Here is a 16,578-nt window from a genome sequence, read left to right on the forward strand (position 1 = left end):
TTTTAACCCGCGGGTTTAAAGTGGGTTAAAACCAAGGACTCGCTGGGCTTGCAAAAGTAAGAAAAGTTAAGAGTAAAAAAAAAAAAAGGTCGCTGCTGCTTTAAGCATGTGCAGACCATCTACAGATGGTCTGCGCATGTGTTGGGACCACTATAGAGCGATACGGCACTCGGTTGGGGGCATGATTTTAATCACCCTCATTTGCATGAGGGCGATTCGTGAATCAGCCTCCTGGACACAGAATGGATCAGATCTGATCCGTGCCCTTAGTGAATCTAGCATTTGGTGCTCAAGAAGGGAATTGGAGGGGGCTGAAGAGGTGGCAGGGGACCATTGAGGGGATGAAAGACAGACATGTTGGTAGGGTTAGGATTTAAACACGGCTTCAAACAGAGACGGAGCCTGATGTAACAGCCAGGCAGGTTGTTCCAGGCATGTGGCTTAGCAAAATAGAAGGGACGGAGATGGGATTTGGCAGTAGAGAAGAAGGGTACCAACAGGAGAGACATGTCTGCTGAATGGAGATCCAGGGGGAAGGGGGAGTAATAAGAGAGGAGAGATATTGCGTAGCTACAGAGCGAATACACTTGAACGTCAGTAAGAGGAATTTGAATTGAGTAATAGGCTAAATCAGCACTGATAACACTCAACATTTCTTAATTGACACTAAGGGCTCCTTTTATCAAAGTGCGGTAGGCGGTTAACGCGCGGAATACCGCGCGTTCAACCGCCTGCCGCACTAGTCGCTAACGCCTCCATTGACTCATTAGTTTTTAGGCTTGCCGCAGGGATTAGCGCGTGATGAAATGTTCAACACGCTAACCTCCATAGCGCGCCTTGATAAAAGGAGCCCTAAGTGAAGTTAATTGAACTTTAGGCGCCTAACTTGGTAGGCATGATTCTACAACAGTTGCTGTAGGTACTTAGTGCAAAGCTCTTAGTTTAAAATGGGATTATGGGCATGTTTTTGAGTTAGGCACCTGTTTTTTGAGTTAGGAGCTGTTGGGCACCTAACTTAGGCACATGCATTTAGGCCAAGAAAACCCTTTCATAAATAGGGTGCACCTAAATATCAGAATGCTTAGGCAGTGCTAAGCATGATTCTATACTGGGTGCCTAACTTTTATGGAATAGTGCTTAGAACTGCACTAGTCGGCACTGATTTTTTTTAAGCGAAGTAAGGGCCAGATTTTGTTGACACCTATATTTATAAGCGCCTATAATGTAGACACATAGTCATGTCAATAATGCATTAGGTGGCACTAACAGAATCACACCTACATTTAGACACCTACATTGTAGGTGTCGCTAATGTAGGCCAGGGTTTACCTCATCTTCAATGTAATGATAGGAGGCTTGTGCCAGAAGACGTATGAGGAGAGACTGGAAGCCCTGAATATGTATACCCTAGAGGAAAGGAGAGACAGGGGAGATATGATTCAGACGTTCAAATACTTGAAGGGTATTAACATAGAACAAAATCTTTTCCAGAGAAAGGAAAATGGTAAAACCAGAGGACATAATTTGAGGTTGAGGGGTGGTAGATTCAAAGGCAATGTTAGGAAATTCTACTTTACGGAGAGGGTGGTGGATGCCTGGAATGTGCTCCCGAGAGAGGTGGTGGAGAGTAAAACTGTGACTGAGTTCAAAGAAGCGTGGGATGAACACAGAGGATCTAGAATCAGAAAATAATATTAAAAATTGAACTAAGGCAAGTACTGGACAGATTTGCACGGTCTGTGTCTGTATATGGCCATTTGGTGGAGGATGGGCAGGGGAGGGCTTCAATGGCTGGGAGAGTGTAGATGGGCTGAAGTAGGTTTTAACAGAGATTTCGGCAGTAGGAACCCAAGCACAGTACCAGGTAGAGCTTTGGATTCTTGCCCAGAAATAGCTAGGAAGAAAAAAAAAAAAAAATTTAAATTGAATCAGGTTGGGCAGACTGGATGGACCATTCGGGTCTTTATCTGCCATCATCTACTATGTTACTATGTTAGTTAGGAAAGATTTTTTTTAAATAAATAAATAAATAAATATGTTAGTTAGGAAAGATTTTTTTTAAATAAATAAATAAATGTAGGCACATTTCTGTTAATGATGTCTAGCAGTGCCTAACTTAAAAGAATGCCCCTGATCTACCCCTAACCTGAGCCAATCAAAGCCTCAGGCCCCTCCCTGGATGCACTGGGAAGGGGCCTAAGGTTCTGATTGGCCCAGACACCACGTAGGAGGAGCCTTAGGCATCCGGGCCAATAAGAGCCTTAGGCCCCTTTGCCTGAGGCTCTCATTGCCCAGTTTGTATAAGGCCCTTCCTATGGGAGGGTTCTCAAACAACATGGACCAATCAGACCCCCAAGACCCTCCCAGGTGCAGTGTTACAGAATAGCACATAGGCAGATGCGCACATAAACCCAAAATAGGGCCTGTTAATGCCAATTAATTCTAATTATTGCTTGTTAGCATCCAACTGACTAATTAATTTTTTTTATTTATTCAATTTTCTATATTGTTCTCCCAAGAGAGCTCAGAACGGTTTACATGAATGTAACCAAGTACTTAAGCATTTTTCCCTGTCTGTCCCAGCAGGCTCATAATCTATCTAATGTACCTGGGGCAGTGGAGGGATTAAGTGACTTGCCTAGGGGTCACAAGGAGCAGCACAGGTTTTGAACCCACAACCTCAGGGTGCTGAGGCTTTAGCTTTAACCACTGTGCCACACTCCTTAATTTACATCTGGATTCTGTGTCCTAAATTTGGATGCCTAACCTTGGGCAACATTTACAGCAGGGCTGCCAAAGTCCGGTCCTCGATATCTACTGGTAGGCCAGGTTTTCAGGATATCCACAATTAATATGCATGAGCGAGATTTGCCTGTACTGCCTTCTTGGTATGCAAATCTCTCTCTCTCATGCATATTCATTGTGGATATCCTGAAAACCTGGCCTGCCAGTAGATCTTGAGGACCGGACTTGGGCAGCCCTGATTTACAGAATCCGGGAGAAGAAGGGCAATTTTATAACTTGGTGCCTACATGTGCACCCCCCACCCCTTATATGTGTAAAATTACAGAATATTACACTTAACTCACATAAGTGGTATAACAGGTAAATGCAAGGGGGTGAACACATGGATGGAGCATGGATGGGTCACAGGATGTCTCCCACTTACCACTTACGCATGTAAATTACATAGAGTTACCAGACGCCCGGATTTACCTGGCCATGTTTTCTTTTTAGAGGACTGTCCAGGCATCTGGACGGCTTTTCAAAAACCGGCACTTTGTCCGCGTTTTGAAATGCTTTGAACTCGGGGCCACATGTGGAGGGCATCTGTGCATGCACGAATGCAACATGGTGACATCACTGCGTGCATCCACGCATGCGCAGATACCCTCCAGACATGGCCCAAGGAGATGAGGTTCTTGTGGGGCCGAGGTTGGGGGACAGAACGAGGCAGGGCTTTGGGTGGAATGGGGCGAGCCGGAGGCAGAACGGGACAGGGCCGGGGCAGAATGGGGCAGGGCCACAGGTCCTCTTTTTGCCCAGCAAAAATCTAGTAACCCTAAACTTACAGAATACTATAAGTTATGTGTGTCTGTGCCATGCTTTTGAGACCCCATTTATGCTAGGTCTAGAACTGGCATAACTATGTGCATGCAATGTAAGGCGCACTGACACCGGGATATGCTGGTATTCTAGGCTGGAATCTGAATGCCCAGATGCCAATATAGAATAGACTTATATCATACAGCCTTAGAACACCTAAGTGGAGGCATGTCTGCTACTGAATGTTGTTTTAGAACAGGGGTGTCAAAGTCCCTCCTTGAGGGCCACAATCCAGTCGGGTTTTCAAGATTTCCGCAATGAATATGCATGAGATCGATTTGCATGCAGTGCTTTCATTGTATGCTAATAGATCTCATGAATATTCATTGGGGGAAATCCTGAAAACCCGACTGGATTATTATGGCCCTCAAGGAGGGACTTTGACACCCCTGTCTTAGAAGAGTGTTAATCAGTGTGCTGGAACCTAGAGAGTGCATGAATTGGATATAACCTGGGAGAGTGTGCACTGAAATTACTTATGGGTGCTCCCAGGACTTGGCACGACAATACCTGAGTACGTTCTGGTGAAATGTTGACCACTGGAGGTGCGGCTCCTGTAAGCGCAGGCGTGACCTGCCAAATGAACTAGAAGCTGCATTCTGACTCTGGGTTTCCATTTCCTTGAAACACAGGCAAAAAGAAACATGCAGCATGATGCAGCCAAGATTAAATGACTCAAATCATGTGAAATGGACCTGCTGGAGACAGCAAGCACACTTTGCCATGACCATACATGATGTTTACACATTTCTGCCAGACCAAGAATTGAATACCAGTATTAACGTCAATTTATCACAGAACAGTGAGTGCTGCATTTTCTCTTATACACTGTTCTAATAGCAGTAATCATGTATTTTATCTCTCTCTGTCCTATAGCAATGTGTGTATCACACCCATGTCTGTAACTGTCTGTCACTATTTCCATTTCCAAAAGCACTGAATTGAAGTTTCTGTTTTCTATGAACATTCTGAAATCCTTAGATATACCTCATGGAAGGAAATACATATAATAAAGATAAGTACGGGTAATAAATGTCTCATCCATTTTAATTTCAGTAAAACCCTTTCCACCTCTAAAGCCCAGAATTGAGAGACTGAACACCAGTGATTTCTTGCTGACATGGGAAACTCCTTATGACATGAATCACAGTCATTTGATGCCTGGGGAAATGCAGTATGAAGTGGCCTATAAAAGATCCTGGGAATCCTGGGAGGTGAGATTCAGGAAAGGAGGGAAGAGATATAACAATAAAGATAGAGGAGGAAATGAAAACTCTGGGAAGGAGAACAGAAATGCTAGAAGGAATAAGAATTCTAAAACAGTGTTCTTCAACCTTTTGACACCAATACCGGCGGAAATAAAATAATTATTTTGTGGACCAGCAGTTGAAGAACACTGGGCTAAGTCATGCCCATCTCGCAACATCAGAGAGAAGGCTTCCAGTTCAGGCGCAGAATGCGCGTAGGAGCCTTTTCCCATGGCTTAGTGCACTGCAGCACTCAGGGAGCTGGCCTGAAGATGCCGTGGACCAGCGGCTGAAGAACACTGTCTTGAGCCTGATGGACGTGCCAGCCCTGCGGACTGGCAGAAAAGTTCTGTGGACTGGCACTGGTCCACAGACCGGCGGTTGAAGAACACTGTTCTAGAACACCACACAGATAAAGAAGAGACTGTGGGAAGAAAGAACAGAGAGATAAAGGATGACCTGGGAATTTATAGTTGATGAGAATGGAGATATAAGAGAAAATGGGAAGCAAGAAGAAAGACAGATGGGCTTAATGAAAGTGAACTTTTTTCCATGTTGTTTCTATGAAATAAATTGTTATTAAATAAGGCTCCAGTTAGGTTCCAGGCAGTCAGAAAAAAAAGAGGCTGGAGCAGCTGGAAGACAATTAAACTATAAAAAGATTGTTGTTTCTACACCATAGTTCTTGGGTGATATAGCCCATGGATTGAATACTTTTTTTGAAAGTTGTTTGATCTGCTTTTTTATTAGGTAGTTTTTATGATGTTTGAATTTGCTGCTACTGAGTGTGGGTTTTTTTTTTTTGTGATGGTTTGTTATTGTATGTGTTTATTTTTTGTATTTTATTTTATTATGTATGTAATTTTGGAACCCAGTTAGCATTGTTGGATTTGCGGGATCTAAATATTTTAAATAAATAAATAAATTGCTTCCCTTTTGGGAAATATTAATTAACTATTCTGCTTGTAGATGGCCTTGTTGGTGTTAGTCTCCAATATGTCCCAGTGTATCCTTCGAAACAGTGTGGTGATACCAGGCAATTATGTGGCCCGTATCCGAGCAAAGCCTACAGAAGACAGCAGATTCATGGGTCACTGGAGCGACTGGAGCACTGAAGTGCTTTGGGTGGTTCAAGAAGGTAATTTCATAAGAAAGGAGCCAAGAAGTTATTTCTCATGGTGTTCAATTGTTTATTCTGTCACAGAACCAATTACACTATTGGCACATTGTCACCGTTAGCCCATAGAGGGGAATTTTATAAACCATATTAAGGTGTTTTACATATGTAAATAGGCTCGTATGCAAATAGGTCCTGCCTAAAACGACATATGTTATGTAAGTTGGTGCATATTTATATAACAGGTGTGCTCTGGGACAGAGTTAGGGCAGAGCGAGGCTGAAATCACAATTCATGCAGGATATTATAAAAAGTATACAAGCCAGGTGAATTGTACATATGCATATTTATACCTGCTCTCAGCAGCTTTGATTGCACACCTCCAGTCTAGGCTAGATATCTGTAGGACTTGTGCTATTGTTTTATAAAGACAGAGGGCACCTAGGGTGTCTTTATGAAATAGGCTCAAAATATGCATCTTCTTGGCCAATTATCCTAGGTACCCTGTTATAAAATGACTCTCATTCTATGGTGCTCATTTTTAAAGCAGATAGATGTCTCGAAGGAGACAAAAGGATGTGTTTCTGCCGAAAAGGTTTAAATAGCGATTTTGCACACTGAGTTCATCCAAATAGCAACAAGGCATGTTAGTGTTGTGTTTCGTGTGGGACTAGGGTGGTCCCAACATTAGAACATCTTTCAGCAATAATGGAACAAGAAGACACATCAAGTCTATAAAGAAGTACATTTTTATCTGGACCTATTTCAATTATGTCCAGGCTAAAAAAAAAAAAGATGCTCTGAATGACCAGTTGACCACTGGATTAAAGCTTGATCCCTTCCTTTTCCCTAGTGGATGTTGTCCCTCTTCCAGACCCCTAAAAGATAAAACTGAAAGCGGATACTGGATACTATGACAGCATCAGGAGTACCCTAGTGGTCAAAGCAGTGGACTGTCTACAGGGGATCCAGATCCAGGTCCAAATCCCACTCCCCCTAGTACAAGTACATTTGTGATGGAAACCATGACCTCTCCAAAACCACCAAATTACCTACTTTACCTAAATATAGGAGATACCTGTAGGGTGGAAGGTGATTGTAATGGTGTACAGTTAGGTACAGTTGGTTTTATTCTTTCCCGGAGGGCTCACCATGGAAAATAAAGGAGTTATGGTGGGAATTGTCCCTGGGTGCCATTGTTTAAAGTCCATTGCACTAAGCTACCCCACTCATCTGCAGAGACATCTGTGTGGTCATTTCTCTCAAAATGATGGCAGACAGACATTCTTGTAAATTTTTTTTTTTTTTTAACATTTATAAATTGGACATGTCAGTTTGGAAAATGGCTTTTCTTTTTAGATGTTTTTCCAGTTCAGAGATGGATCTAAGATGGATTGAGGGGAAGGGGAAGGGTTGGACATAATGGCTAAAATAGAATCATAGAAAAATGAAGGCAGATAAAGACCACATAGCCTAATCTAATCTGCCTAACCATGACATCTACTATCCCTTCCTCTCTCTTAGAGATCCAACGTACTTGTTCCAAGCTTTCTTGAATTCAGATACAGTTTTCATCTCCACCACCTCCACTGGGAGGCTGTTCCAAGAATTCAACCCCCTTTCCATGGAAATATGTTTTCTGAAGTTATTTTCCCTTCACTTTCATCCTATGCCCCCGCCCCCCCCCCCCCCTTATTTCAGAGTTTCCATTCAATTGAAAAAGACTCGCCTCATGCACATTTATGCCATGTAGGTATTTAAACATCTCTATCATATCTCCCCACTCCTGCCTTTCCTCCAAAGTATACATATTGAAATATTTAAGTCTGTCTCAATATGCTTTATGATGAAGACCACTGATCATTTTAGTAGCCGTCCTCTAGACTAACTCCGACCTGTTTATATTATTTTGAAGGTATGTTCTACAGAATTGTGCACAATATTCTAAATGAGGTCTCACCAGAGTCTTATACAGGGGCTTCAGTACCTCCTTTTTCATACTGGCCATACTATGCACCCTAGCATCCTTCTAGCTTTCACCATCACCTTTTCAACCTGTTAGGCCACCTTAAGATCATCAAATACTATCACACCCAAGTCCCGCTCCTCTTTTGTGCACAGTTGTTCACCCCCTAAACTGTACCATTCCCTTGAGGTTTTGCAGTCTAAATGCATGACCTTGTATTTTATAGCATTAAATCTTAGATGCCAAATTCCAGATCATACTTCAAGCCTCATTAGATCCTTCCTTATGTTCTCCACACTATCAAGTGTGTCTACCTTATTGCAGATTTTGATATCATCCTTAAAGAGGCAAATCTTACCAGACAGCCCTTCAGCAATATTGCTTACAAAAATGTTAAAAAGAATGGGCCCAAGAACTGAACCTTATGGCATGCCATTGGTAACATCTCTTTTCTCAGAGCGATCTCCATTGACCACTACCCTTTGTTGCCTTCCACTCAACCAGTTCTTGACCCAGACCATCACTTTGGGACCAAGCCTATGGACACTCAGCTTATTTATTAGACATCTGTGTGGAACAGTGTCAAAGGCTTTGCTAAAATCTAAATACACCACACTCCATCTAACTCTCTGGTTACCCAGTCAAAGAAATTGATCAGATTTGTCTGACAAGAAATGCCTCTAGTGAATTTATGTTGTTTTGGGTCCTGTAGTCCATTGGATTCCAGAAACCTCAATATTCTCTGTTTTAAGTTGTTCCTAGTGGAGTAGTAAGGGGGGTGGGGTGGTGCGGCCCACCCCACGGGCCATCTTAGTAGGGGCACGGCACCCGTCCTCCTGTCTATCACCCCACTCCTTCCCTGCTCCCCACTGCCTTATATGCATGTCGCTTATCTTCCCCGTACCTCTGTAATATTCATGGTGCGATTAGGAACCTCCCAACCTGCTGTTGCGCTTGCATTCGCTCTTCTTCTGACATCACTTCCTGGATTCGTGCCTAGGAAGTGACATCAGAGGGAGAGTGCAGGTATGGCAGCAGGTTGGGGGTTGCTGCTCACGCCACAAATGCTACAGAGGTACAGGGGAAGGGATGCCAGAACACACGCCTGGCAATGGGGAAGCAAGGAAGGAGCGTGTAGGGATGGGGGGGGCGGAGAAGAGGGTGGGGAGGGGCATCATCTCTATGCACCTCTCACCCTCGCTATGCCACTGTGTGTTTCCATTAATTTACTTGCCCCAGAAGTCAGACGTACCAGCCTGTAGTTCCCTCCCTCTTCCTTACTTCCACTTTTGTGAAGAGGGACCACATCTGCCCTTCTCCAGTCCTCCGGTACCACTCCCGACTCTAGAGAAGCATTAAAAATGTCAGCCAGCAGAGCCACAAGAACTTCCCTAAATTCCTTCAGTACCCTCGGATAAACGGCATCCGGCCCCATCACTTTGTCAACCTTTAGTTTAGCTAGCTCCTCATGAACATAGTCCTCTGAAAATTGTTCAAAGTCCATTCCTATTTATGTCTGTTTTCTATAGTCCTGCTCCCGGGACTTCAGCTGTGAGCACGGAACAGAAATATTTGTTAAGCAATTTAGCCTTATCTTTATCAACTTCTACATATTTCTCTCCTTCCTTTGTTTCACAATACTTTTGTACTTCCTCCTATTGCTAACATTTCTAAAAACTGTCTTGTTCCCTTTTTTAAAAAAAAAAAATTGAGTATAACAGTATATAGTACATACAGTATTCTAAGGCAATAAGATTCCACATCAAGGAAGAGAGAGGAACAATCTTCCTACATATTTTTTTCCAACTTTGTTTATTAAATTTTCAGATACCAAACAGCCAAACAGAATACAGCAAAATACCCCAAAAGCAATTTACAACGTATCCCCAAAACAATTCCCCCAAAAGATAGGATAATACAAAGCAACAATACAAATACATATTAACCAATAAGGAAAAGGAAAAGTAATATGCCTGTGTTACAACATGTTAAGTTTTAGTTTGAACAGCCCCCTCTTTATCTGATAGGAATCTTTGTAGCTGATCAGGTTCAAAAAAAGCATACGACATTTGAATAAGCGACCGAACATTGGCTGGAAATTTTTGAAAAAAAGTTGTATCCAATGATAATACTCGAGATTTATATTGAAGAAATTGTTTGTCTATATTGGGTGGTTCTACAAACATCTGGAAACATTTATAATTTCTGGCCACAAAACAAGAAATCTTTTTTCAGGAAATAATTTTTCAAAACAATACTTTTACAATTCTCTGAGGAGAAAGTAACCAGGAGAGTGGCTCATTCAGAAATTTCATCTTGAGTAGTTTCAAAATTTTCCAATGGATCTTTTTTATTTTTCCAGATCCTCTAAAAATGCCTCCTTCCTGGTAAACTATCCCTCTAACTCAGCGGTCTCAAACATGCGGCCCATGGGCCGCATACGGCCCCCCCAGGGACTATTTTGCGGCCCGCAATCTGTCCTCTCCACTTCACAAGTTTTTTGATTGTGGAGAGGACAATCGCATACAGACTGCAACTGCTGTAATTTACTTGTGTCGGAGGGAATGTTGGCAAACGGCGTCCTGGTGGTGCTGTGCTTCTCCCAGTCTCAGCCTCCTTCCACCCGCTTTGGCTTGCATCTCTAGGCGGCATTAGCGGCTGCCGGGTTGCGCTTTGCATCTCGCGGTCTCAGCCTCCCTCCACACCCCTCACAGCCCGGATCCGGAGCGCACGGCTCACCCTGCCCTGCAACACAGCTCACTCTGCCCTGCAGCTCGCCCACAAGCACCAGAACCAAGCAACGAGGCATCCCAGGCTGTGGTGGTAGTTGCAGTGTAGGGCTGTAGGCCTTTGGCAAGTATGTGAAAAATGTGTTTCTTTGGAAATTGCAAATATCTGTCCCACAGAAATTTAATTTTTTTAACCCCCTATGATTTCTCCTGTGGTGGTGTTTCTTCACAGTGGTCGGCAAACTGCGGCTCTTTAGCCACTTAAGTGCGGCTCGCGGCTCGCCTTAAGCAGGGGTCCCTAACATGCTTCCCTTCTCACTGCCCTCCCCCAACTCACTGCCATTGGGGAACAGGCCGCCACCACAGTCGGTGAATAGGCTACCACCGCCACCATTGGGGAATAGGTTAACACCGCCACAATCAGGGAATAGGCTGGCGCCGAGTTCTTAGCTCTCCCTGCTTATCTTCCCCAGCATGGAGCCGACCAATTTTCACCATCCAACATCAGTTCTAACGTAGGAGAGGAAGTTCCGGGCCAGCCAATCGCTGCCTGGCTGGCCCGGAACTTCCTCTCCGATATTAGAATTGACGTCGGGTGGCGAGAATTGGTCGGCCCCACACTGGGGAAGATAAGCAGGGAGAGCTAAGACCTCGGTGCTGTCCTGTTCCCCGAATGCGGCGGTGGTAGCCTGTTCCCCAATGGTGGTGGCTTGAGGGAGGGCAGGGAGAAATAAAATAAGAAAGGGGGGGGACAGGGAGACAGAAAAAAAAAAGGGAGACGGGACACAGACAGAAAGAGGCATGGAGAGAGAAAGACAGAAAGAAAGGGGCATGGAGAAAGAAAAAAGAAAGAAAGGGGGTTTGGAGAGAGAGAAAAAGAAAGAAGGGGGCAGGGTGAAAGAAATAAAAAGTTGGGGAGGGAAGGAGACAGATGCCAGACCAGGGAAAAGGAAGGAAGGAAGGAGGGAGGGAGAGAAAGGAAAGAAAGAGATGTCAGACCATGGAAATAGGGACAGAAGAAGACAGAGATAGAAGGGAAGGTAAAACATGGAAACGTAGATTTTGAAAAGAAAGCAGCAAATTTTAATATTAAGTTAATGCCAAAGATGGATGCAAATATATTTCCTTCTGAAATAGCGGGGATAATACTAGTAAAGACTAGGGGAAGTCAGAAAATGCTTCAATCAAAAATATAAACTGACCTCACTTTATTCTAATTGATCCTAATTGAAACAGTTGCAATGGCTGGAAGGTAAACTCTGTATCAATCCTAGGAGGGTGTATTCCTTCCTTGTAGAGTTTCATGTCTCTGAGCAACTTTAAACAATCTTTGATCGCACTTCATAGACAGGTTACTATAATAAAGCGAGGTCAGTTCATATTTTTGAAAGATGGATGCAAGGCAGAAAGTGAAGATGGAAAGAAAAACAGTCAAAGGACAAGAAGGCCCTGGAAACTTAGTTAAAAGCACAGAAAAATAGAGAGGGGCATAATCAAAAAAACTGTCTAAGTCCCTTTTTGGCCTAAGGCCTTAAATGTTGAAAGCAGAAGCAGGGAAAGTGTCCATAACCAAAACAAACGTCCTTGTTTTGATAATGGCCTGCCTCTACATTCAGCTGTTTAAACGCCCAGCCAACCACTACGTCTGCAAGTACACCCCCACGACTTCTACACTTATACCCCATAATGAACCAAAAAAATGCCTAAGCCCCAAATATCCAATACAAGGGCTTTTAGGCAAAGGAGGAGACAGTCCTTTGCCTAAAAGCTGGATTTTGTAACCGGTGTCTGTCAAAAACAACACCGGTTACAGAATCCACACCAACCCCCCCCCCACACACACACACACACACACACACATACAGGAGGAGGAAACCCAAGCCCCCCTGCTCCGGGCACCCGCGGCCCCCCCCCCCCCCGACGATATCGGGACAAGAGGGAGCCCAAGTCCTCCTGCCCCGCAGCAGCCGCAACACCCCCGACGATATCGGGGCAAGAGGGAGCCCAAACCCTCTTGCCCCGGCGATCGTGCCCCCCCCCCCCCGCTGAGTACGATCGGGCCAGGAGGGATCCCAAGCCCTCCTGGCCCTGGTGACACCCCCCGACTTTATCTGGCCAGGAGAGAGCCCAAACCCCACCCCCTACTACAATACGGGCAGGAGGGATCCCAGGCCCTCCTGTCTTCGACACAACCCCCCCCCCCCAATGACCGCCCCCCGAACCCCCAATCACCCCCCCCCCAGCTGACCCGTGACCCCCCCCGGCCAACTCCACGACCCCCCCACCCCAACCCCCCTTCCCCGTACCTTCAACTTTGGCTGGACAGACGGGTGCCAAGCCCGCCCATCCGGCAGGCCAGCCGGCTCCAGAATGGGGCTGGATTGGCCCAGGTGTCTGAAACCCCGCCCATAGGTGGGGCCTAAGGCGCCAGGGCCAATCAGAATAGGCCCGGGAGCCTTAGGCCCCTCCTGTGGGCGGGGTCTTAGACACATGGGAAATAATAATGTCAATCAAACCAATTTCTATGCTCTATTGAAGCATTAAATCAATTAGCTTAAATGGCATGGTAATTAACATGAAGTTAACTGAATAATTAATTAAAAAATGAAAATTAAATGTTAGGCACGGGGGCATATAGTGACATCTAAGTGGAGGCACCTTCTGAAATCTAATGAAGCCTACCTGAAAAGTAGGTGTGGTTAGGGGCAGAGAATAGGTGCGCTTGAATTAGATGCCATTAAATTAGGTCTGGTAAAACTAGGCCTAATATACTAGCACCTACCTCTAGGACACCTAGCGACACCTAAGCATGCCTAGGCACTGTTAGGTGTGATTCTATAAACAGCGCCTAGCGGTTGATTGATAACAATGCCGAGTGGCACCTACAATGTAGGTTCTATTTACATAATTAGGCCCATAGAATCATGACTGAAGATAAAGGCCAAATGGCCCATCCAGTCTGCCCATCTGAAGCATCCATTATTTCTTTCTCTTCCTCTTCCTAAGAGATCCCATGTGCCTGTCTCATGCTTTCTTGAATTCAGACAGTCGTTGTCTCCACCACCTCTTCCTGGAGACTATTCTTGCAGCCATTGCGGCCCTGCCTCGCACCCGTCGAGACTGCCTGCCCCGCTCCAGGCGAGTTTTTCACCGCCACACCAACGCCGACTTCTTCCACAGCTCCCGGCTGCCTTCTTACTGCTGGGCCAGGCGTGTGAGCACGCTCCGCCCCCCAGTCCCTGCTTGGAGAACTTAAATTGCTACAGCTGAACGGCGTGCGGCTGTTTGGCGCGCCGGCTAAGGCGCACGGCAAAGGCGTGTGCCTTAGCGTGCGCCTTTGCGAAGCATCTAAGGGGAGCACAAGCCTCTCCTCTACCCTATGCCACCCTCCTCCAGCTTCCAGACTCACCCAGCTTCGAGTCTCCTCAGCCGACGAGGGAGCCTCTTGCTGATGACAATCTTCAAACACCCAACCCTGGGATTTCCCACCAGTAGCTCGGACCGACTTAGCAGCTAAGTATCTGCATGACTATCTCACCTACCGGCATGCCTCGTCAATCCTCTATCCCCTTGCATGGCTTCAGATTATCAACTGCATGCCCCTAGCTACCCTGGACACCGCCTATACTGTCCTATTTAACTAACCTAGCCAAATCAAGTCTCCAACTATCTGATCATTCTATCATCTGGCTACTACCTAGCCAGGCCCATCAACCACCAGTTCTCTCTCACCAGCACTCGCAGTACCACCGCCCTTCTCTCTCCAGTTCAGTAAGGACCAACATGTCCAATTTCACAGGAAAACTTATACCCCTCCTCCTTCTCTACCTACTAGCTCGAGAAACTGGATCACCAGAACCTTAGCATTTGAACCCATCCCTACCTACCTCACTTGGAACAGAATCACCAGACCAGGAAAACCACTTCCTCCCTCCTTTACCTTCCATGATTACAAGGAATCAGGTCCCTTCCCAATCCTTGTGGTTAATGCCACCCTACACTCCTCCAGGCCAACGCACAAAAGAAACCGTCTCCTAAAAAACCTAACAAGTACAGAGCCCATTCCTTCCCCGCAACACCACACTGTTTCTGGTGTCTATCTGAACATTCGCTCGGTTAGAAACAAAGCCCAACTGATCAAAGACTGGCTAGAAGAATCCCACCTAGACATCCTATTCTTAACCGAAACATGGCTAATTTCCAATCAGGACACCATCATTGGAGACCTACTTCCTACAAACTACAAAATCATTCCGCTATCAAGAAACTCTAGGAGAGGAGGTGGTCTAGCTATAATCCTCCGAGATCACTTCCAGTTCCAAACTCTCGACTCCAAACTGACCAATGACCTGGAAATCCTCTCCTGCAAAATATCCAAAGCAGACTCTAAAGATAATCTGACCATTACAGTATTCTACACCCCCCCCCTAACAAATGGAACCAAGCTAAAGAAGATTTCTACGAATTCCTTCTCACAAATTCCGTCGCGGGCACCCATAACCTTCTCGCTGGCGATGTCAATCTACACCTTGAGCAGGAAGAGAATTCCAACATTGCTGATCTTCTCTCCTTCCTAACATCCCTAGGTTTCTCCAAACCACCCCCAACTAAAACCCCTGCTAAAGGACATCACTTAGACCTGATCTCATTCCTTCCCAATACCTCCACCAGCCCCAGCATAAGCTTCAAAGATGAAACTTGGACCACCACCCTTTGGTCAGATCACCTCCGATGCAACTTTAAATTACACTGGCTCAATAAACAAATCAAAAGGCAACCAAGAACCATCCACAAGGAAAAAACAATATGGACTAGAGGTCAACCAAACCCAGAAGAATTCTGGTCCCACTACAACCCAACATCCATCCCCTACCTAGACCCAAATTTCATCCCAGGCTGGAATAATTTCAGCAATCAGGTCCTAAATGACATTGCTCCACTGAAACTATGCAGGAAAAAATACTGTTTATCTGCCAACTGGTTTGACGCTGACCTACTAGCCCTGAAATGTGAAGTACGCAAACTAGAAAGAATTTGGTGCAAATCAGGCACGGATATTGACAGACACTCCTGGCGAATAAAAGTTATAGAATACAAAAAAATGATCAAAGAAAAGCGCTGCAAATATTACTCCCAATCAATCAATACCCCATCCCTGAACTGCAAAAAAACTCTTCAGAATTAGTCAACTCCTTATTTGACATCGACCCATATAAAAGCCCCCCCACAGAACTACCACCCTCCCCGACAAATCTAGCCGACCACTTCGCAAAAAAAATTCATAACTTGAAGACATCTCTCGCAACAAAAGCACCAGCCCATCAATCTACCTACCCACCCTAGAACATGAAGGTTCAACTGCCGACATGACCTGGAACCACTTCGAAAACCCTGATTGGAACCTATTCCTTAAGCTATACTCTAAATATTCCAAATCCAACTGCCTACTAGATAACTGCCCACCTCCCATCATGAAAACAGCCCCCCTCCCCTTCAAAGCTGAGCTCTTCAACTGGGTTACCCTCTGCTTGTCAACCGGTTACTTTCCGCTGGAACTCGGCCACATCCTCGTGTCTCCAATTATCAAAAACCCCAAAGAACCACTTTCTTCAGGCATCAACTACAGACCCATTGCCAACATACCTCTCTTCCTCAAAATTATGGAAGGTCTTGTTAATCAGGACCTCAGGTCATACCTAGAGAAGTTTAACATTCTTCATGACTCCCACTAACTACAGCACGGAAACCGTCCTAGCCTCACTAACCGACTACCTCCTCCAATTATTCTCTCTGGGAAATAGCGCACTGCTACTCCAGTTTGACCTTAGCAGTGCATTCGACCTTGTAGACCATGACATACTGCTTAGTTGCCTCGACTCTATTGGCATTTCGGGACAGGTACTAACTTGGCTC

The 16,578-nt window shown here is 45.1% G+C and overlaps 1 protein-coding gene across 1 annotated transcript in view; it reads left to right on the forward strand.

Annotated features, from left to right (window-relative positions):
• Nucleotides 1–4,302: 4,302 nt before the first annotated feature.
• CSF2RB (colony stimulating factor 2 receptor subunit beta) overlaps nucleotides 4,303–16,578 on the forward strand; it is a 75,258-nt gene continuing 62,982 nt past the window's right edge. Inside the window, exons 1-3 of the mRNA XM_033930026.1 lie at nucleotides 4,303–4,408; nucleotides 4,663–4,820; nucleotides 5,823–5,991. Of these exons, the coding sequence (XP_033785917.1) occupies nucleotides 4,330–4,408; nucleotides 4,663–4,820; nucleotides 5,823–5,991 (406 nt within the window). The 5' untranslated portion in view covers nucleotides 4,303–4,329. The remainder of the gene's footprint in view (nucleotides 4,409–4,662; nucleotides 4,821–5,822; nucleotides 5,992–16,578) is intronic.

This window comes from Geotrypetes seraphini, chromosome 2, assembly GCF_902459505.1.
Source record: "Geotrypetes seraphini chromosome 2, aGeoSer1.1, whole genome shotgun sequence".
Classification (NCBI taxonomy): domain Eukaryota; kingdom Metazoa; phylum Chordata; class Amphibia; order Gymnophiona; family Dermophiidae; genus Geotrypetes; species Geotrypetes seraphini.